Genomic DNA, 22,879 nt, shown 5'->3' with positions numbered 1-22,879 from the left:
TGCTGAAGGACTTCTACGAGCCATTACTGTTTTTGCTGTGTTTCAGCTCATGGAATGCTGTGTAAATGCGCTGGTGACCTCATTTAAGGAGACTATTTTAGCAGAATGCCAAGGCATGATCAAGCGAAATGAAACCGAAAGTAGGTAAAAATCTCACATAAAGACATAACCTTTTTAAGAGAAGATCTTAAGCAGATCACCTGATTAATTGTTATTGGGTCATTCTTGTAGATGGCGGTACATTTCCTCCTGTATATACCAACACTTATTTCTTTGGGAAGGCTTTTTGTCTTCTTTTCCTTAAAAGTCAACTGTGCTTTTAAAGGCTAGTATAAGTTGTAGACATACAGTCTAAAGTAGAGCTGGGTGTTCGGCTTTTGTGTAGGAACTTGGTGCATCGTTTTGAAAACAATAAAGGTGGCTCAGTAGACCTGGCCTCCGAGCACAGGTGGCAGAAGGAAGACTCCCAGGTTGTCATCTGACTTTCACATGTTTAGGGTTTGCACTCACGCCTGCATGTCCCTCACACAAGTACTAAGAATATAATTTTTTAGTATGATACTTAAAACATAACATGTTAATAATGTTTATCCTGCCTGGCATAGCACTGCATGTCTTTAATCCGAGCACTCAGGAGGCAGAGATAGGCGGATTTCTGAGTTCAAGGCCAGCCTGGACTATAGAGTGAGTTCTGGGACAGCCAGGGCTACACAGAGAAACACAGGCTGAACTTACAGATCTCTGTCTGCCTCTGCCTCCTCAAGTGCTGTTAATCATAGGCGTACACCATTGTGCCTGGCTCCGTTAATATTTTCTTAATTAAGGTATGTTTTGGGAAGTAGGTATATAATAAACATGAAATTTACTCATTTTTACTTCCCTTAGGAAGCCACTTTTAATATTTTATGTGTATTGTCCTGATTGTACTGTGCAGTTTCTGGCTGCTTTTAAAGAATGTATTTTAACTCACTTAAGCTCAGAATTTGGCTTTTGAGTCAGGGTCCCATGCGTTCTAGGCAGGACCAAAACTGCCATGCAGCTGTAAATAGCATCGAGCTCTTCTGTGCACTCAAGTTCATAGAGTGTCAGCCTAAACAGTTATATCTGATCCATACTGAACTTTGCAAATAGTTCATTTAGAGATGATCAGTACTGTGAAGTAAGGCTGTGTGAATGCCAGTTAAATGCTTTATACGTTTTATGAATAAAGGTTAATGTTAACTCTGATACAAATTTTTATTATCCTTGTTTTTAATCTCTTAATTTTAATACTGTACTTTATGAAATGTAGTAGTCTTCTGTGTAAGTTTGTATTCTTCTCCCCCAAGATACATGAGCTTACTTTGTTGCCCAGGCTACCCCAGAACCTGCAGTATAGCCTACTGTGGCCTTGAAAATCAGTCTTCCTGTCTGTTTCCGCGTCCAGCAACTTTTTCTTGAACAAAAACTTTTAATCTTATTGGAGGTCAAGTGGCATTGCCTTGGCAATAAAAGATCATTTTTAATTAGATTTTAAAAAATTATTTTAAAGATCATTTTTAATTAGATTTTAAAAAATTATTTTAATTTCTAAACTAATTATAGCCACGGGATACTAATAACATATTTCAAACTCCCACGTAACATTTCTTCAGGATCTTATGACTAAGAAGACATAGTTGCCTTTATAGTGACATACACCTTTTGAGTTTGAGTCCAGCCTGGGCTACATAGTGAGCCCTTGTCACAAAACAAAAAACAAAAGGTGATGGACATTAATCAAGACATATTTATTTTTTGGGATAAAGTAATGACATGAGTGTGTTGTGTCCTTTCAGAGTTACATTTGATGTTTTCATTGATGGACAAAGTTCCTAATGGGATAGAGCCAATGTTGAAGGACCTAGAGGAGCACATCGTCAGTGCTGGCCTGGCAGACATGGTGGCGGCTGCTGAAACCATCACTACTGTAAGTTCCTTCAGTGGCAGCAGTGCGCGTACATCCAGGTCACATCCACGAGACGATTGAAACAGCAAAGTAGTAATTTGGAACATCAATCAGATTTACTTTTAAGAAAAAAATTTCCCCAATTTTAAAGCCCTAGTCTTTTATTAGAATAATATTTTCTTAATTTCATTTTTGTGTTGTTGTTGGTTTGTTTTAAAAACTGAAATGGAAAACATTTTGTTTCCAGGACTCCGAGAAGTATGTGGAGCAATTACTTACATTGTTTAATAGGTTCAGTAAGCTCGTCAAAGAAGCTTTTCAAGATGATCCTCGCTTCCTTACTGCAAGAGATAAGGTGATATTTCTCTGTGTGGACATTTTAATAAAAGTTGACACTGTTACAGTTGACTTAATGATGCTTCTAAGTTGAAAACTAAGAATGTGAGACCTCTTACATTCTTTTTGAAGCATTGTGAACTAAGATTCAACCAGGAAACTGCTCCCTCCTTAGTTTTTTTGGGATATTGTCCTGTGTTTTGAAGGTTCCTGATGGTTGAATTTTCATTTATTCTCCTTTTAAGGTGTGCTTTGCAGTGGGCGTAGTGAAGCATGCCTTTAATCACAGTGCTTGGGAGGCCAAGGCAGGCAGATCTCTGAGTTCCAGGCCAGCCTGGTCTACAAAGTGAGTCCAGGACAGCCAGGGCTACACAGAGAAACCCTGTCTCAAAAACAAACAAACAAAAAAAGAGATGTGTCTTGTTACATTGCTGCTCTCCACATCTCATCCCAGAGATAGAGTTTCTCTGTAGCCTTGGCTGTCCTGGAACTTACTTTGTAGACCAGGATGGCCTCTTAACTCAGAGATCCACCTGCCTCTGCCTGCCAAGTCCTGGGATTAAAGGCCTGTACCTTTTGATAGTGGTGGTAGGGTAGGTGAGGGTGTGCATGCCAAGCTTTACGTGAGTATGGAGGTCAAAGGACAACTTCTAAGAGATGGTTTTCTCAAAATGAGGAACAAGGCTTAGCAGCAACTGCCATTACCCTTGGAGCCACCTCTTTTGCCCCAAAGTTAGTGCTTTCCATCCTCCATGTCTTGGAGCTCCTGTGAGAGCTGCGTTTACAGTTCTTGTTCTCATAGGAGCAGTTTGCATTGAATCTTATCTGACTGTCATGGTTTTTTTGTTTTTTGTGTTTTGTTTTTTTCTTCTCCCTTTAGTAAAGTGGGAGAACATACCATTTATTGAGAACAGACACTGGAAAGGAAATGTTAGCAGTTTGAGGAAAAAGGAGATGAAACAAAAATATTGTTAGGAAGCTGAACAAGAGCAAATGGATGTGAAGACAAGAATACTGATAGATAGAATATTGGTAGTTATGCTCTGACAAGGACCATGCTGAAATGTTTAGAACAGTACCCTGTGAGGAGTCAATGAAACGACCTAGTGGATAAATCACTTATCATGATGCTTGGCCAGAGTTTTTGTCTAGAATTCCTTTTTGAAATTTATTTATTTGGATTTTGTTTTTAAGACAGGGTTTCTCTGTGTAGCCTTGGCTGTCTTGGACTCTCTTTATAGACCAGGCTGGCCTCGGAACTCACAGCGATCCACCTGCCTCTGCCTCCTTGAGTGCTGGGATCACAGGTGTGCGCCACCATGCACAGCTTCTGTAGAACTCTTAGAAGAGAGGAGATCCCCACACCACAGCACACATGCACATGGCACATGCTTGTGCCTACACCACCCCAATAACAGTAAAACTACTGAGGCCAGATATACCACTGAAAATTAAAGTTGGTTTAGAATATAATTCAGTAATAGAGTGAGTACCTTTTCAGTGGTAGTTCACTTTTCTAGTTCTAGTTCACACACAAAAAAAATAGTAAACTTAGAAAAACACCTGGTTCTTATTTATTTGTATCATTGAACATGTAATGTGTATATTTTAAATGTTAAATCTCATCCCATTTCAAATTGGGTTGGTTTTTTTGCAGGCATATAAAGCAGTTGTTAATGATGCTACCATATTTAAACTTGAATTGCCTTTGAAGCAAAAAGGGTAAGCTTTTAAAGTATTTGTAAAAAAATAATTCAAGTTTGGGGGAATATGTTACACATTACTGGGTTGCTGGTTAAGCAAGGTCCCCTGTTTACCTACTAAGTTTGGGTTTTTCTTGGGGTTGCTTTTAAGTTTTACTTGTTGGTATTTTGTTTTGTTTAGTTTTTGAGACAAAGGGTCTAGCCTCGAACCCTCTTTGTGGCCAAGGAAGACAACTGCAAATCTTCCCTGTCTCTACTTTTTGAGTGCTGGCATTCATTGCACTGAGCCTGGTTTATTCATTGTTGGGAATTGAACCCAGGGCTTTCTGTATCCTAAGTAAATACTCTACTAACTGATCAAGGTCTTTTGCCCTTTTTTATTATTATTATTATTTTTGATGTATATGAGTATCTGCCTACATGTCTTTAAGTATACCATGTGTGCCTGGTGTCCATGTAAGTCAGAAGATAGCCTTGGATCCCCTGGAGCTAGAGTTAAGGTTATTTGGGAGCCAGCAACCAAATCTGGGTCCTTTGGAAGAACAGCCAGTGTTCCTAACCACTGAACATCTCTAAGCTTCATAGCCTTTAATATCTTTAGGTTTTTTTGTTTGTCTCACTATGTACCCCCGGCTAACCTGAACTTTCTATGTAGGTCAGGCTGGCCTGGCTACAAAAAGCCTCATCCCTTTCTACCAGTGCTTGTATTAAAGGCTTGTGGCACCACAGCTGGCTTTACCTTTGACTTACAGGAAGTGTGACTACAGAGTCTCCGCCCCAGCTCTGCAGTGCTGTGATTGCATGCCTGGCTCTGTTTGCCTTTTGTTGTCGTTACTAAAATTTTTGCTATTTTGCTGTTAGAACTCTTCAACTTAGATCTTTTTTTTTTTTTTTTTTTGAATCTACTTTAACAAAATATTTACTCTTTTGGAAAATACCTTTTTTTCCAAGTCGTTAGAATTTTTAATTGGATTATTTTGTTTATTGGTGTTTAATTTCTAGGATTTTTTTTTTTTATATAAATGAGTAGTTTTAATACTACAGAGCTGCAGAAGCAGCTGTGGTGAAAGGATTGGAAGTCAGACTGAGGAGCTTCCAGGGTTGCTGACTCCCTGCTTTGGAGAAGTGTTGCTGGAGGACAATAGACGTTTTGGTGGCCACACTGGCTTGGAGTGACTGTGCTTTCAGTTGAAAACCAAAGAAGGACTTTTTTGTTTTTGAGACAGGGTTCCTCTATGTAATACCTCTGGCTGTACACAGATTTATAGACCAGGCTCAAACTCACAGAGATCCGCTTGCCTCTGCCTCCTAAGTGCTGGGACTAAAGGCTTGTGCTACCATGCCTGGCCCATGAAGGACATTTCTTACATGTGCTGGTTAACCAGAGCGAGGCTGATCCTCAGCACAGCTGCGGCACAGGTTGAGCCAGCTCTGTTCGTACTTCGATTGGAATGATCTCCTCTTTCTCTGCTGAGCAGTGGTTGAACCCACTGCTAACAGATGGTCTCTTGTTTGTGTCTTCATGATTCTTTCACATTTAGTGCCCATTGCCAATTCTCCATCACCAGTGCTGTGGAGACAAAGAAAAATCATTTCAGACATAGTTGCTCAGGGGACTGTAATATTGCAGTAAAAGATAACTGCTTTTTTTTTTCTTTCCCTAGAGTGGGATTGAAAACTCAACCTGAATCGAAATGCCCTGAGTTGCTTGCCAATTACTGTGACATGTTGTTAAGGAAAACACCCTTAAGCAAAAAATTAACCTCTGAGGAGATTGAAGCAAAGCTTAAAGAAGTGGTAAGGACATTTTTTTTTTTTTGTTTAATTTTATTTCTTCATCAGTAAGGATTTATTTCCTGTAGTAGGTACGGAGAAGTGGTTATATCAAGTCGACGATCTTCTCCCAACAAAGGGAGCAGTGAGGTAGCATATCGGGACCTGTATACACTCACATAGGGAAACAAGTCCCGGGAAGGCATAGTTCTGAGTATACTCAGTTCAGTAGGTCTAACCAGAAAGGAAATATAGCAGGCATGTTTTGGGGCATAACTACCTCAGGTGTGAAGCAAATGTTTGAAGGCTTGAAATGGGGCATAGGAACACTTGGGGCCTGCCGAACTTCTGTTTTTAGAATGCCACTCAGGAATGAACATGCTCACTATTCTGTAAATATTTTAGTTGTGCCTGTAAGGAGAGCATGAGGACTCTTTCCAAGGCAGTGCTGTCCTTCTGAGAAGGGAGAATAGGGCCCTGGAGAGATGGCTCAGAGGTTAAGAGAACTAACTGGCTGCTCTTCCAGAGGTCCAGAGTTCAATTCCCAGCAACCACATGGTAGCTCACAACCATCTATGATGAGATCTGGTGCCTTCTTCTGGCGGGCGGGTGTACATGCAAGCAAAACACTATATATATAACAAAATAAATCTTTTTTTTTTTTTTTTTAAAGAGTAGATATTTTGCTATCTTACAGGTTCTTAATTTGATAGCTCAGTGGAGGAAAGTGCTTGCTGTGTAAGCATAAGGACCTGAATCTAGACCTCCTGCACCCACGTCAAAAAGCAAAAATTGGGGCTGGAGAGATAGCTTAGTGTTTAAGAGCATTGGCTGCTTTTCCAGAGGACTCTGGTTCAATACCCAGCACTTACATGACACCTCACAGCTGTCTGTAAATCTCATTCCAGGGGATCTGATCCAACTCCCTCACACAGACATACATGCAGGCAAGACACTGATGTACATGAAATGAAAATAAATAAATAAATCATTAAAAAGAAAAGGAAAAGCTGAGTGTGGTGATGTGCAGCTATAACCCAGTGCTGGGGGTAAGCATGTGGTGCCACAGAGCGGTGGATGCCAGGGCTAACCGACTAACCAATTTTGCTGAATTGGTGAGCTCTAAGTTCAGTGGGAAACTATCCCAAAAACTGAGGTGCGCTGGAAAGATGGCTCAGTAGAGAGCACTGTCTCCTCTTGCAGAGGACCTGAGTTTAGTTTGCAGCACCAAGCTTTCAGAACCATCTCATTGCATGTCTGTGGTACATGGAGGAACACCCATACGCATAAAACTAAGTAGGTAAGTAAATGTGCAGAGGAATGGAGGAAGGTGCCAGATGTCAGCTTCTGGCCTCCATGTCACGCATGTGCACACCGCACTTGGAAAGAACTGTATTTATCTGTAAACATTATAAAGTTTTAAAGTGTAACACCTTCATAAGGTTTTTCCTAAAAATCTTTATTCAGTAGCTTTCTGTTTGTTCCTCTTTGTCTTTGTGTGTGTGCGTGGGTGTGTGTGCCCTTTCCTACATGTGGTGCTTGCCTGTGTGTTGTGTTGGAGACTGACTTTTGACGCGGGCCTGTACATGCTAGACAGGCACTATACCATTCAGTGACATCTCCTGAGGGCTGGCTAATAGGTATGTATCACCATTCCTCCTGGCTTCTTTCTTGATGCTGTAGGTGATTAAAGTCTGTTTCTGTTAAAGAACAAATAAACAAGTGGAGCTTTTCACTCCATTTTGTTAGATCTCAAGAGAGATAGGGAGCAATGAGAGTAGGTGAAAGTTAGTTATTTGCTTGTTTAGATTTTTTATTATTTTTATGTGCATTAGTGTTTTGCCTGTATGTATGTCTGTGAAGATGTCAGATCCCCTAAACTGGAGTTACAGTTGTGAGCTCCCTGTGGGTGCTGGGAATTAAACTCTGGTCTTCTGGAAGAGCAGCCAGTGCTCTTAACTGCTGAACCATCTCTTCAGTTCTTTGGGTCCTCCTGGTTGGTTGTTAGTAAAATTATTTAAGTGCAGGAATGCAGAGAGGTGGGTAAAATGAGAGAAAGATCACAAGTACAGACAGAAAGGCCCCAGGAGATGATTGCTGTCAAAATTAAAAATAAGATGTATTGAGAAATTACTACTAGTTTCCCTATAAGGTATTATTACATTTATATAAAATCTGAAAAAACTTAACAGGAACTGAAAGATTAATTGGTTTAAAGTCTCAAATATGTAGCCAGGTATGGTACTGCACACTAATCCCAGCACTCAGGAGGGAAAAGTTGGTTGATCTCTGAGTTTGAACCCAGCTGCTACACATAGAGAGTTCCAGGCACACACCACCAATAAACAAACAAACAAACAAATAAATAAATAAATAAATGAGTGAGTGAATGAATAAGCAAAAGCAGTGTCAAATTTGCTGGTGAAGTAGTTACTAGAATTGGTTTCTCAGAAATGAGTAAATTAACAGGCCTCTGTTTATGTCTTTATAAATCTGTGCATCCTGGCTGTTGGGAGACATAGAAAGGTCTACGTGACAGAAATGACCGAGTATATAAGAATTTAAAGTAATTTTATCTTCTGTGCAGCTCTTGGTACTTAAATATGTACAGAACAAAGATGTTTTTATGAGGTACCACAAAGCTCATCTTACCCGGCGTCTCATATTGGACATCTCTGCGGACAGTGAGATTGAAGAAAACATGGTAGAGTGGCTAAGAGTAAGTACAATTTTTTTTTACAGTTTATTGGGCGTGGGGTAGAGGCAGGCATAAGAGGTCTTAAGGCAGCTCAGCTGTTAGTCCTCGGTTAGAGCAGGTAGAAGAGAAAACAGTTGGAGAGGTGTGAGTGTCTAGGTGGTGGGCCCTGCAGGCCACTGCTGAGGGGTGTTCATGTGGAGGGTGCTCTCTGTGCTCCAAAATGGCACAGTGGGGAGGTAGGACACTGAGTAGGTGCGGAGGCGTGGACGGTTAGATAAGGTGGAGGGAAGCAACAGCTGCACAGGCAGATTCTAGAATTAAATTCCATATACACCTGAGGAGAGTAGGCCAGCAACTTGTTAGGGACTGCTGAGTTCCTGAGGAAGGGAATCATTTACACCAGTCCCATGGTTTCAGCACCAGGAGAATGAAATGGAAAGGAAAGGACATGACTGCTAGGTATGGTGGAGGAAAAAGTTTATTGTAGATTAAAGAGAGACATAGCCAGAGGCAGACACATCTGGGAAGGCCCAGAGTGGTCATGACCCTGACCCTTGTAAGGAAACAGGGAGGGGAAGGGGGAGAGAGGAACCAGGTGCAACAGCCAGGAGGCCAAAAATACAAAAGTGGGTGGATAACCGAAATTAGGGAACAGTGTATGCCAGCCTTGTAACAGGTAGGCACTGAGGGATGCTAGGAGAACCCAGAGGCCAGGTCGGCTTTGATAAGGTTTTTTTTTTTTTTTTTAATTTACTTTAATTTTTTTTCACAATTTATTCATTATCTATCCTGATTGAAGCCCCCTCCCTCAATTTCTCCCAGTCCCACCCTCCTTCCCTTTTTGCTCCCCCCCATGTCCTCCCCCAAGTCCACTGAAAGGGGGGTTCTCCTCCACTGCCATCTTCCCATAGTTTGTCAAGTCTCATCGGGACTGCCTGGATCCTCTTCCTCTGTGGCCTGGCCAGGCTGCATCATCAGGGGCGAGTGATCACAGAGCAGGCAACGGTGTTCCTGACTGAGGCAGCCCCTGCTCCCCTTACCTGGGAATTCACATGGAGACTGAGCTGCCAGTTGGCTACATCTGAGCAGGGGGTCTAGGTCCTTTCTGTGCATGGTCCTGGGTTGGTGCATCAGTTTTGCAGAACCCCCTGGGCTCAGAATTTTTAGCTTTGTTGATATCCTTGTGGGGCTTCTGTCCCCTCCATGTCCTTCTAGCCCCCCCCCATCGTCCATAAGACTCCCTGCACTGTTGTCCAAAGTTTAGCATCTGCTTCCATCCCCTGTTGGGTGGAGCCTTTCAGAGGACACTCTATACCATATACCCGAAAAAAGATAACATCTTCAACTAATGGTGCTGGTCTAACTGACGTCCACATCTAAGCAGGGGGTCTATCTAGGTCCTCCATGTGTGGTCCTTGGTTGCTGCGTTAGTTTCTGTCTACCAACTGGGCTCAGATTCTTTAGGCTTTTTGGTCTCCTGCTTTGATGTGTTAAATAGGCATCTCGGCTTGTTGTCCTGGGTTTGAAACTTGACAAGGTCAAAGGATAGTTTGCAGGAGTCACAGTCTCTCCTACCTTGTGGGTTCCAGGGATTGAACTCAAGATGATCAGGTCCTTCAGCAAGCCCCTTTGCCTGAATGGCTGTCACATTTGCCTAAAAGTGTTTGTTTTATTGATACAGCACATGATTCATATGCATGCTAAAATAATGTGTCTTGGTATTACTATTGATGTCAGGTAGATTCATTTTATAAGTATGTCGGCAAGTATATAAAATAGTAGTGTCTAATAAAGTGAATTTTCTTAATTTTGATCCTGCTTTGTTTTTACTGTTGTACTTTCATTTGCACCCACCCTCAATTTTAATTAATTTTATTTAAGTAGTATCCAGGGAAAAAATCACCAACTTTTTACCATGTCTTTAGTAATAAATGCTTAAGCTTATAAATAAATAAATAAATAAATAAATTTGTAAATAAATGGTGACCACTGTAATTTTATAAAAAGCTGTAAATGGTGGTTCATGCCTGTAGGTTAAGGAAGTGAAGACTTACAGGATCACCATCCTCTAATCTATCAAGGTCATCCTGATCAATAAGGAGTTAGTTCTTACAGGTAATGGCCAAGCCCAGAGACCCTTAGGCGTGCTGTGTATGCCTGAGCTGTACCAGTGACGTCCTTCTGTCATTTTTGTCCTCGTTGAGGATTCGAGGTGCAGGTTGCACTGCATTGAAACCCTGGCGTCAGCAGTAGTTGAGCTGAGTTGGGAGCTGATTTTACTCACATGTGGCAACTGAAATTCATGTGCGCTGGAATTGAACAAAGCAGAGATGGCCTAAACGCCTGTTTATTTTCTAAGACTCAAATGTAATAGGTGTCACACTAAATTCTAATAAAGAAGAGAATTTTTACTAAAGCATCTAAGATGGGATGGAGCTCCTTGCTGCAGCATTTGTATAGTGTGCATGAGGCCCCAGGTTTAGCCCCCAAACCTCAAATAACAAACCAGACGGTTTTCTGTTAAGACCTTTTCTAACTATTGTGTCAGAGCACCTATTTATTATCTCTCTGTCTTTGAATTTTGTAGGAAGTTGGTATGCCAGCAGATTATGTGAACAAGCTTGCTAGAATGTTTCAGGACATAAAAGTATCTGAAGACTTGAACCAAGCTTTTAAGGAAATGCACAAAAACAATAAGTTGGCATTACCAGGTATTATTTATGATTAAATATGGGTATTTTTAAACTTTAAAAAAAAAATCTTTTTTTTTTCAGTTAAAGTAAACATCAGAGATTTTATGAATTCCATATTATAGCTACTTGTCAAAATAGAATGCTAGGTCTCTGAATACTTATTTCTTAACAAAAAAGGAATTCTTTTAACAAAATCTTCATTCTTGTTTATCTTCACCAAAATTTAAGTTGTCATAAAAATATTTATAATTTCTGATTTTCTTTCCTGCAGCTGATTCGGTTAATATAAAAATTCTAAATGCTGGAGCTTGGTCTAGGAGCTCTGAGAAAGTCTTTGTCTCACTTCCTACTGAACTGGAGGATTTGATTCCTGAAGTAGAAGAATTTTACAAAAAAAATCATAGTGGTAGAAAATTACATTGGCATCATCTCATGTCAAATGGAATTGTAAGTAGATGGGCTAAAGTTTTGGATGCTAGTAGCAGGAGTTACCTAAGGGCCAGGAGGATGGATGGTTCCATGGTTAAGAACACTGATTTTTTTTTTTTTTTTCCCAGAGGACCTAGATTAAATTCCTGGTAATCACATGGCCACTAATGTTTTTAACTCCAGTCCCAAGGGAATCTGATGCCCTCCTTTGGCCTCTACAGACACTGTGCATATAGGGTGCATAGGTGTATATGTAAGCAGAACACCCACACATATAAAGTAAAAACAAAACAACAACAAAACGTAAAGAGAAGAACAAGAATAGTGGCTCTGCCCCTAGCTTTCAATGACCGTTTTCAAATTTCAGTGTAATGCTTACTTAAGGAATGTTCTTGATTCCTCATCCCAAATCTGTCTGTCTTCCTACAAAAAGGAAGGGAAAGGAGAAAGAGAACCTTCCTTTAAGGCAACCAATAAACATTTTCCTCACAAGTGGACAGAATGAAGACACTTGGCCACATTGTGCTGCAGGGACAGTTGGGAGATGCATTGTATGTCTGCTAAATTATCTATGTCTACTTATTATCTATGAGTAAGGAAGAATGAATCTTGGAAGGAAACTAGCAGTCTCATTTTTCCCATAATGTCTTATGTACATTTTACTATTTATTGGAGTATGCTTCATGAAGAAATTACTTACTAAAGCCCATTATCTATTACAGATAACATTTAAGAATGAAGTAGGTCAATATGATTTGGAAGTAACCACGTTTCAGTTGGCTGTGTTGTTTGCATGGAACCAAAGGCCCAGAGAGAAAATCAGCTTTGAAAACCTAAAACTTGCAACGGAACTGCCTGATGCCGAACTTAGAAGGACTTTATGGGTTTGTTTTATTTTCTGTTTGGTTTTGTTTTTAAAATAGTGTTGTGTCACATAGCTGGGAATATGAGAATGGCTTGTAAAACTGGATTTTTTTGGTACTGAGAGTTAAATCCATGGCCTTATACAGGTTAGGCATACATTCTACCACTGAACTACATACCTAAGCCACTGTAAATTTTTTAATTCATGACACTCTGAATATGACTTTCAACTAAAAAATGCACAATATTGAGGAATTTATGGGGGAAGAAAAAACTTGAAAAGAGACTAATTACCAAAGTAGGAAATGACGAGAGAAAGAAGAGGGAGAGAGAGCTAGTTCTGAGTGTGTCAACTGTGCCAAGACTACTGTTGATTAGAGCTGCACTTAATGCTGACTTTGTGCAGTGGACAAACCTGGCAAGCAGTTTACTGTGGTCCCGAATGACCAGTCCTAATTACTTGTCTCACTACATGTAGTAACAGAATACTTTGCTAGAATCAACTCTTTCCTCTTTTTATATGCATTAACATTGTCACATGCATGGAAGTGCTACATAATAGTTTTGAATTGCTGGAAGTCATTCATGCCTGTGTTGGAGTGTGGGACCCAGCACTCTAGAACTTACTATGTTCATTGTTTTCCTTTTCTTCGTAGTCATTAGTAGCTTTTCCCAAGCTCAAACGGCAAGTTTTGTTGTACGAACCTCAAGTCAACTCACCCAAAGACTTCACAGAAGGTACCCTCTTCTCAGTGAACCAGGAGTTCAGCTTAATGTAAGGTTATGTTGGTTGATTTAAAATAAAAGTACTATGTTGAATTTCAGTGCTTTGTTTTTATTAAAATAATTGTTTGCCTTGTGATGTTAAAAACAGTAACTGAACAGGTCACTGAATTTGTGTCATTTCATTTTTTAATAAAAAATATTAGACTTTAGAAGGTGGACTGGACTGCATAAAACAGCTTTAGTTAGCTATTTATCTGAACCAATCAGATAATGCTGAATAAAAATTCTTGTCTTCTTGTTTTCATGGCAATGTAATTTATTTTATTGTGAGGAATGCAGTCACTGGTCAGCACAGGCTCTATCTTGTTTGAAGGAATCAAAAAAATTTGTTTTTGGGAAAAGTTTTGTTTGAAACAAGTTGTTATTAAGTAGCCCAGCCTCAAACAAAAACTCTTGCCTCAGCCTCCCGAGTGCTGGGCTTACAGGTGAGACAGACAAGTGCCACCGAGTGTGGGGAGTGTGCAGCAAGGCTGGGTGCTGGTGTGTGGTACTTACTCTTTAGACTCCGAATGTTAATTCTGAGAATACTCCTAAGACTGCAGACACTGTGTTGTGGTAAATGTTTAACACTTTCATTTTTTTTGCAGAAAAAATGCAAAAGTTCAGAAAAGGGGAAAAATTAATTTGATTGGACGCTTGCAGCTTACTACAGAAAGAATGAGAGAAGAAGAAAATGAAGGGATAGTTCAACTAAGAATATTAAGAACCCAGGTTTGTATAGGGAGAATGTCTAATTTTATTCTTGATTGTAAATTCTTATGAACAAATTTTATTAGAGTATAAAAATGTTAGAAAAATTACAAATGCTCAGTTTTTAAAAATAAAATGTTTCCTTCCTTCCTAAAATGAAAACACCTTGTAAATAAGACATGCCTATGTCCCAGGCAGAGCCACATAGGTTCCATGAGGGAAGAGATGCATTTTAGTAAATTTGGTGGTGAGGTTAAAATAAAAACCATAGATTTCTGTAGAGTTTTGGCTCTAGTACCAGGCTCTTAAAAACAGTTTTTTTGGGACTTGGCGCAGTCATTTATCATCATGTGCACAGAGGCTTCCTTGGTAAATTTGTAGTCTTCAAAGTAAAGCACAGGATCTGGGCTCCCAGAAGAGGCTGCTTCCAGGGGAAACAGGAGGCAGTGGGGCATCCTTGCAGGCATTCTGCAGCTGCCTGAGAGACCATGCTCCTCTCCACGCCTCTGGCCTCTAGCTTGAGCTCACCAGGCACTACAGGGCACTCACTGGTCACCGAAGATCTGTCAGCTCAAATGTCTAACTTAGTTTTAAAAGCTTCTTTGGGGGAAAAAAATCTTCATAGTTGGTCATGGTGGCCTCAGCCCTTTTTGTGAGCTTGAGGACATCCTGGTCTTCAGTGAGCTTCAGGACAGCCAGGGCTACATAGACCCTGCCTCAAAAAAACAAAACTCTTCAAACATTTAATTAAAAACCATGTAAGTTATTTATTTGTAAATAAGAGCTAGTGCTCATTTTATTAGAATTTAAAAGTTAAATTAATCTCGTTCTAGTACTACTAGAAATGCCCTTATGGTTTGGAGACTTCCAGTAAATTCTGATGTATTCTTTGGAGGAAGCCTTGATTTTTAGTTATGGCTGTTTCTGATTCCAATTGAATAAATGTATCTCAGCAACAACTTAGAATTTTTGGAATTGAAATAGTTACAATTGTCTTTACTTTTGAAATGTAATGTGCAGTTAGGAAATTTATTATATTTAGAACTAAGAAACATTATCTGATATAGTCCCCTTAAAAAAATGTGTTAAAATTAGGATTATGGCGGCCTCTGAACATGAAAAAAATACTCATTACTGGGAAGACAAGACTTCTCAGTGGGTAAATATATTTGACACCAAGCTGACAACTTGCTCCATCCTGGGGACCCACATGGTAGAAGGAGAAAACCCTCACAGAGAAAACAACTACAGTATACTAGAGCTGGTGAGATGGGTCAATGGCTAAATGGAGTTGACAGCCTGAGTTGAGTCCCAGGAGTCTACACGGTATAAGGAAGGAGCCGGCTCCCACAGCTGTCTTCTGACCTTTGCATGTTTACAGAGCATGCACTCTCCCTTTGGCACGCATGTATGTAAACCCATCCAAACAGTTTTTTTAAACTATAAAAAAATGTATTGCAAACAGATAGTTATTTTAATTTTAGAAAGGGTCTTTTAGCCAGGTGGAGGTGGTGCAGGCCTGTAATCCCAGCACTCAGGAGGCAGCGGCAGCTGTATCTCTGAGTACAAGGCCAGGCTCTTCTACAGAACCTTATCTCAAAAAACCAATCAAACAAAACAACAAAAAGCAAACAAAAGATGAAAGAAGAGAACTGATTTCAAAAAGCTGTCCTCTGACCTCTACATGCATGCTATGGCTTGTGCTCATAAACATAAAACATTTAATGTATGTACAGTGATACGTTTCAAAATCTTTTTCTTAAAATATTGAGTAAAAAGCCTGGTAACTGGACATATTGCAGATTATCTAGTAAGACCATCAAACCTATATAGGGAAGGATTTTATGCTGCAGAGTGTTGGTGGGTTCCCAAGCCTACCAGTTAGTAGTAGCATTCTGTCTAGTTTGTTAAATACAGTGGTCCCTTAGTATCCACAGGGAATTGGTTCAGGGATTTCTTCTTCCTCTCCACAGTTCCTGCAGGTCCCAGGATCTCAGTGCTCACATTTCTTGTATAAAATGTGTCGTAGTCGAATAGACCTACATATCTTACCCCGTATGTTTTATATCATCTCTAGGTCATCATAACAGCTAAGACAGTATAATGCTGTGTAGTTAGTCACCATACTGTGTTATGTAGGGGACAATGTCTGAGTTTGTGTATTTACTACAAATGCAGCTATCATAGGCCTAATTACATTTTTGTGGTTGTTTGAGGGTTTGGGGAATTTTTTTTTTTTTGAGACAGTTTCTCTTGTGTAGCCCTGTTTGTCCTAGAACTCACTTTGTGGACAAGACTGGTCTCAAACAGATTCAGCCGGGATTAAAGGCATGTGCCACCACACTCAGTTCATAATTGTATTTTTCATTCAGTCTGTGGGTGTAGAACTTACAGATACTTACAACAACTGGATCTCTTTTCACATTTCCTTTATAAAAAAAGTTCTAATCTCCACTAAGGAACATTGTTGCTTTTGGTTGGCTAAGGAAAGGTAAAATTTAATGGTAATTGCAGGAGGTCATACTTTGCAGGTAATTTCATTGCCAACTTCTATGTGGTGGTGCACGCTTTCAATCTCAGCACTTGGAGGCAGAGGTAGGCGCATCTGTTAGTTCAGAGCCAGCCTGTTCTACAAAGTGAGTCCAGGACAGTCAAGAAACCCTGTCTTGAAAAACCAAAAAAAAGACAGACAGAGAAAGAAAAGAAATCAACAGAACATAGTGACAAAATTTACTTAGGTGAAAAATGTTGATCTCTTTAGAAACATTTAAACATCAAAACCATGTAATTGAATCAATAAAAGTAAAAAGACAGGATTTTGCAGTAAATATTAATATCACTGTATTATCTAGTTACTGTGTAGAGTAGTATGTACTGATTTTTAAGACACACACCCATGGTTCTCTTCTGTTATTCTAGAGGCAGATTTGTGTAGGGGGAAGTTTTGTATCTTTTTTTATTGCATTTATTTATTTGTAAGTGTATGTGCTTGTGTGTGTATGTATAGGTCAGAGCACAACTTTTTAAGAATTGATTCTACTTTTTTATCATGTTGGTCCCAGGGTTTGAACCCAGATCATTGGCAGCAACAATGCCTTTGTCAACAGGGCAGCACTACACGGGGGCTCAGAACTATCTGTAACTCCAGTTCCGGGGGAGCCAGTGCTTTTCCCCAGCCTTGTCAGCTGCAAGACAAACAACATTGTTAATCTTTGAAAACAGTAGAGAGTATAGGTTAATTTTGGCTTCCTTTACTTTCAGAATCTTTGTAATAAGTGTAATAGAGAAACGTGTAGCTCTCGAGTACGTCTCCAGGTGAATACCTAGGGCTTGCTGTCCAGTTTGGTTGGTGTAAGACAATTAGGAAAAGCTACTGATTTGCTTTAATCAAACTAGTTTACTGTATTAATGTACTTTCATTTTCATTTTTTCTCTTAGGAAGCCATCATACAAATAATGAAAATGAGAAAGAAAATTAGCAATGCTCAGCTGCAGACTGAATTAGTAGAAATTTTGAAAAACATGTTCTTACCACAGAAGAAAATGATAAAAGAGCAAATCGAATGGCTGATAGAGCACAAGTACATCAGGAGAGATGAGGCCGACATCAACACGTTCATCTACATGGCATAGCTGAGCCCTGAGCCACTGGTCCCGACCACAGACCCTGGAGCACCTGGGCAGAAAGCTGTCCCTGGTCAAGCTGGAGGAAGGTTTATTTGGACTTTGATTACATAAATATTAAACTCTGCCTTACCTTACAAAACGACTATATTTTGCCAGTCACATTAGTTAGCATGATGGCATCCCCTTCATGTTGCACACTCTTTAACAGCATGCTGTTTTGTGGAGAAAATTGCATTCATGAAGAGCCCATTATGAACTCACCAAGTCAATTCAATTTTACCCACCTAGAGAAAAAAACGTTTTGGAAGGATGAGGGTGGGGTTCTTGTTAGTTCTTTTATCCCCTTTTCCTCTTTAAAGGAATATACTTGCACAAGAAAGGATACTCAGATATTCATGCACTGAAAAATGCTGTTTTGGGTTTTCTTTTTTCTTTTTTTTTTTTAATGCAATTAAAGCTAGATGAAAGGAGTGACATTGTCAACACCATGTTGGGAAAGGGCAGGTGTACTTGAGAAGATGAGTATGTCAGTGTCAAGTTGTTTGTTAAACACTGCTTTCACCTTCATAACTGGATTTTAGTGGTAACCCGAAAATGGTATTAAATATTTCTACCTTAAAAATCCTGATTTTCATTAAGCAGGAGACTGCTGTTTTAGTTGTTTGTTGTTAAATGATAAAGACTTGGGATTTTCTTTCTTTTTAAATCTTGTATGGCTGGAGAGCTTGTTTTGAAAACATGAAGGTTATAATGAATGTTTTTCAGTTAAAAAAATGTATGGGTATAGGTAAGTAATTGATTGCAGAATCAGAATTGCAAAGGAAACATGTTAGGTGTGTTATTAATACACTCAATACTTATACACCTAATATTTATTATGCTGTATCTAAATTTATTGAACACAATGCAGAAATGTTCTCTGATACAGTATAGTGAGGGACTTGCTTTTTTAACCTGTAGCATAGAATTATTTGGTGTTTGAAAGTGTTGTGATTAGAGATTGACCACCTCAGTTTTCTGGAAAGACATTCTCTACTAAAGTGTAATACTTACCATCACCTCGGAGGAAGAAAGGTGAGAACACAACCTGTGACCTGGAAGTACTCAGAGTTGTTAGTCTGAGCATGAGCAGTAACCTTGCCAAATATGTACATATATATTTATATATTTTAAAAATAAACATTTTTAAAATGTTCAGAGGGCAACACTTAACCTTGCTCCTCTCAGTTAATATGAACGGTGACTCAGGACTTCACAGAGCAGTGGGAAGTTAGAAATCGAGGACTTGAGCAACTGAAGAGAATTATTCCCCATCAGGAAAAACGGCTCCGTGTGGATTTTTATTCATTGTGGTGCACATTTCAAGTTTTCTTGCAAATTTTATAACTTTTGATGTTAAGTAGTATTTTGAAGTATGGTTTTGAATCTAGCAGAACATGGCGTGTACACCATGAGAAGCACACAGTATTAATTTCACCGCAATGGGCTGTGGGCTGCAGCAGCCTCAGTGGCTGTGAGCCACCTGCTGGAGAGGAGAGGATGTTAGAGGTTCTGCTGGTTGTAGTCAGACACCTGCTCTGAAACTCACAGGAATGTGGAAGTGCATGTGTGCTCACCATCTACCCTGCAGCTGTGAGGAGAGGATGGCTAGAGCAGGTGTGGAGACCAGACCGTGCTCACTGCTCTACAGCATGGATGACAGCTGATGTTGGTACATCCGGAATTCAGAGAGATAGTTTTATAGTGACTGTGGCCCTTCTGTTTAATAGTTTGGTGTTGGCAAATTTTCCTGTCCCAATACCAGAATGCCAAAGGAGGAAACAATCAAGGGAAAAATTTTAGGCCATTTCTTAATGTTTAAGATTTGTCATCTTAAACCATAATTTTTCTTAGAACATCTTTGAAATTTCTAATCGCTTTGGTCATTTAAGAATGAGAGCTGTGATATTTTGATTTATAAAGGCAAACTTAATGCAAAGTGGGTAACACTAAGTCCATAGCAAAGTTTTTTATTAAATTTTTATAAATTTTTTAATAGTTAATTATGTCCTAATTGTATTTTGGGGAATGAGCAGCAGTAAATACAACAGACCTAACAGTTTTCATCCTTTTTTTAAAATATATATACAAAAGTATAACTACTTTTTGGTGTTTATCAAAACTATTTAGTTGACAAGGTGCCTATACCATTCTTGAGATTTTCTTTAAATGTTTTATCAATAGATTTGATAATTAAAAAAAAAAAAGTTCTGAAACCGATCTTAACCAGGAGTTTCTGAAGGTCCAGCACCACTGTTAGTGTTCCCCATCTGACCTCTTCTCCCTGTGGACTGTGTGTTCTTGCTCTTTGAGCAGGGCCAAACATGACACAGGGAAGAAGGTGAAAAGCTCAGCCTCCCACCACTGCCAGAGAGGTGTTTTTAAATGAGTTGGGGGGCAGGCTCAGAGTTCTGGGCACTTCTGTCTAGTTAAAGGTGGCCCAGCCTATAAACTGTAACCTGTCGCTATCTCATGGCCAAAGTAAGGAGACAGGAAACAAATTCACACAGTGGGAAGTGTAGACTCATTTTATGCTCACAGACAGATGTTAGGCCATCATTATCCCTGTACTTTTATAAGGGCCTCAACTAAATTCTGAAGTCCTCAAATTTTTACAATTATTGGAATAGGTCCCTGAGTTTATCAGCCTGTTCATTTAATTCTCTTGCTCTATGTGCATAAATATTAAAGTCTCCAAAAAAATGAAATGTTAATCATTCTTATTTTTACTCTCTATTAAATTGAATATGATATCATTAGCTCTGCTCCAAGGGCAAATTTTTCAAATTCAATCTGGGTGAAAAATCCGCTAGTTTACAGAAAGATTTGCTATCATAACCTCAAGCTGGCTTTTCTGTGTTGGTGTAAATGACTGTGATGCTGTCACAGGTTTTCCCAAGGTCACAGTTACGAGAGAAGCATGTTGCGAGCATTCCTGTCATCTACACTGTGTGGTCTGGAGTTCCTAAGACGTAGACTAGCCTCATGGTCTGTACAGTTTTCCATGTGCACCGCCACAGCCTGCGATGACACTGTACAGTTTTCCACGGTAGCAGTTTCTGTATGCAGTAGGATGAAATATTTTGATGAACTGCTTAATTTTTGGATTTTATTTTTTAAGTTGTATAATTTATTTTCTTGCAAAATAAAAGTGTAATATAAAAGCTTTTATCCAGAAAATCTTGATGTTCTACTACAAAAAATTTTACAGTAGTTAAGATTTTTGGCAAGCCAGGAATAGTTAGTGAGTGTCATGTGCCTTTAATCCCAACATTCTAGAGGCAATTGGATCTCTGAATTCCAGATCAGCCTGGTGTACTGACAAATTCCAGGCCAGTCAGGGCTACCCTGTCTTTAAAAGCAGTGAAAATTGTTGCAGTTGGGCAGCGCTTCGCCTGCGTCCTTCAGCTCGTGGAAGGATTTTGTGGCTGTTTAAGACTGACATGGACAGCATAGTGAGGCTGTCTCAGTGAAGAACACTTAGGTTGGGGTTTAATAGGAGACTGTAGCCACCATAAAGAAGTAAGTTGTGACAGTTGGGTGAATGAACACATGACTTCTTGTAGAGCCTGAGCCTGTTCCCTTTACTTGGATTAGGGGAGTTTAGGAATAGGAGGGACTTGGAATTGAAGCTATAGGAAAGTGTAAGTTTCACCTAAGTCAAAACAAGATTTTTAATTTGGCTTACATTTTAGGCTTCCCACAAGTCCTTTCCAAAGCTTTTGGCAAGCGCTCAAAGCATTTTGATAAAAGAATGAACATCCTAATGAGGCAGGCACACGCCCACCATCCGGGAAACAGGTTTGACAGATAAATCGGAATGCTAGCTTCCTTGTTAACAGCCAGCGATCATACAGGCAAGAACTTAGAGGAGCTTAGAGGCAGGCAACCTTAAAAAAGGTGCATGGGCCTAGGATAGACATTTCTGTTATGGAAGACAGAATTTGCCTGGAATAGGTATAGGTCACTGTCACAGGTTTAAGACAGAAATATAGTACATAGTAGGACACTTCCAAAATTCCAGCCTTGGGGAGTGGGGAGATAGATGAGCTCAGAGACTTCCTTACCTACGTAGCTCATACTGCGTGATGCCTTGCCTCAAAGGGCCAGCAGGATGGCTCAATGGGTGAAAAACGTGTTGTGAAGCCTGGTGTTCTGTGTCCAGGCCCCACAACCTACGAAGAAGTGGGACAAGAAGACTCCACCCTGAAAGTCATGTGACTCCACAAATGCACTGCAGTATGTGTGCTCACAAAGATAATCCGAACTCTCAGCTTTTGGAAAATGGAGTTTATGGCTAGAACACCTGTCCATTATTTGCACATAAAGTCATTTCCAAAGAACAAAGAGATAACACCTTTCACCAAAAAACAGAATCCTGAGAATACCTAGTGAGCTAGACTAAAATGTTAATCTATGTTTTTGTGAGACAGAATCTTTCCACATAGCCCTGATTGTTCTGGAACTCACTATGTTCATCAGGCTGGCCTCAAAAGAGATCCCACCTGCCTTTGCCTCCTGAGTGCTGGGACTAAGTATCTGTGCCACCACACCCTGCTTAAAAATTTTGAGGGTCTCAGTGACTCAGCCATTGAGAGCATTTGCTGCTTTTTCATAGGTCCTGGGGTTAACTCCCAGCACCCACTGGGGAAGCCATCACAACCATCTGTAACTTGAGTATCAACGGATTTCATGCCTTCTCATTGTTCTGTGTCTACCAGGCATACATATGGAGGACTGATGATACACATGCAAGCAAAAGACTCAAGACACACATACACATTGTTTTCTCTTTTTCTTTTAAATCACAGAGCTCTCAAATAAGGGTGAACTTCAAGGTCTTAGAAAAAGAACAGTATCAAAATCATCCAAAAAAAAAAAAAAAAAAAAAAAGAAGGATGGGCAGAAATCAGATGGAGAAGCTAGACCTGGTATTATGTGCCTAGTATCCCAGTACAGGGGTGTCTGAGGCAGTAATATCACTGCAAGTTTAAGGCCAGCCTGGTCTACACTGAGTTCCAGGCCAACTGGGGCTGCACAACAAAACCTGGTCTCAAAAATGACCAAAAAACCCTAATAAGTGGAAAGAAAAAAAAAGAACAAAGACATGACAGTATCTTTTCTTTGAAAAGAAAAACAGGAATGACCTCCAGCTGAATTAGCCAAAAGGGGGGGGGGACCCAAACTGATAAAATTAGAGCTGAAAAGAAACTACAACACTAGTGTCAAGATCACTTTGAAACCTCATTTTCCAGCAAATCAGAAAATCTAGGGGAAATGGATAAATTTATGGACAACTATGACCTGCCAAAGC

General features: G+C 39.8%; 1 protein-coding gene across 1 annotated transcript in view; it reads left to right on the top strand.

Moving 5' to 3' along the window:
* Cul5 (cullin 5) overlaps positions 1-20,729 on the top strand; it is a 52,528-nt gene extending 31,799 nt beyond the window's left edge. The window contains exons 8-19 of the mRNA XM_021638666.2: positions 47-140; positions 1,818-1,948; positions 2,175-2,282; positions 3,921-3,985; positions 5,631-5,763; positions 8,327-8,458; positions 11,025-11,148; positions 11,402-11,577; positions 12,282-12,443; positions 13,080-13,198; positions 13,797-13,920; positions 17,338-20,729. Of these exons, the coding sequence (XP_021494341.1) occupies positions 47-140; positions 1,818-1,948; positions 2,175-2,282; positions 3,921-3,985; positions 5,631-5,763; positions 8,327-8,458; positions 11,025-11,148; positions 11,402-11,577; positions 12,282-12,443; positions 13,080-13,198; positions 13,797-13,920; positions 17,338-17,532 (1,563 nt within the window). The 3' untranslated portion in view covers positions 17,533-20,729. The remainder of the gene's footprint in view (positions 1-46; positions 141-1,817; positions 1,949-2,174; positions 2,283-3,920; positions 3,986-5,630; positions 5,764-8,326; positions 8,459-11,024; positions 11,149-11,401; positions 11,578-12,281; positions 12,444-13,079; positions 13,199-13,796; positions 13,921-17,337) is intronic.
* Positions 20,730-22,879: the final 2,150 nt, after the last annotated feature.

Source organism: Meriones unguiculatus, chromosome 1 (genome assembly GCF_030254825.1).
Source record: "Meriones unguiculatus strain TT.TT164.6M chromosome 1, Bangor_MerUng_6.1, whole genome shotgun sequence".
Taxonomy (NCBI): domain Eukaryota; kingdom Metazoa; phylum Chordata; class Mammalia; order Rodentia; family Muridae; genus Meriones; species Meriones unguiculatus.
Note: the sequence above shows the minus strand (reverse complement) of the source record. Positions and strands in the feature narration are given on the sequence as shown.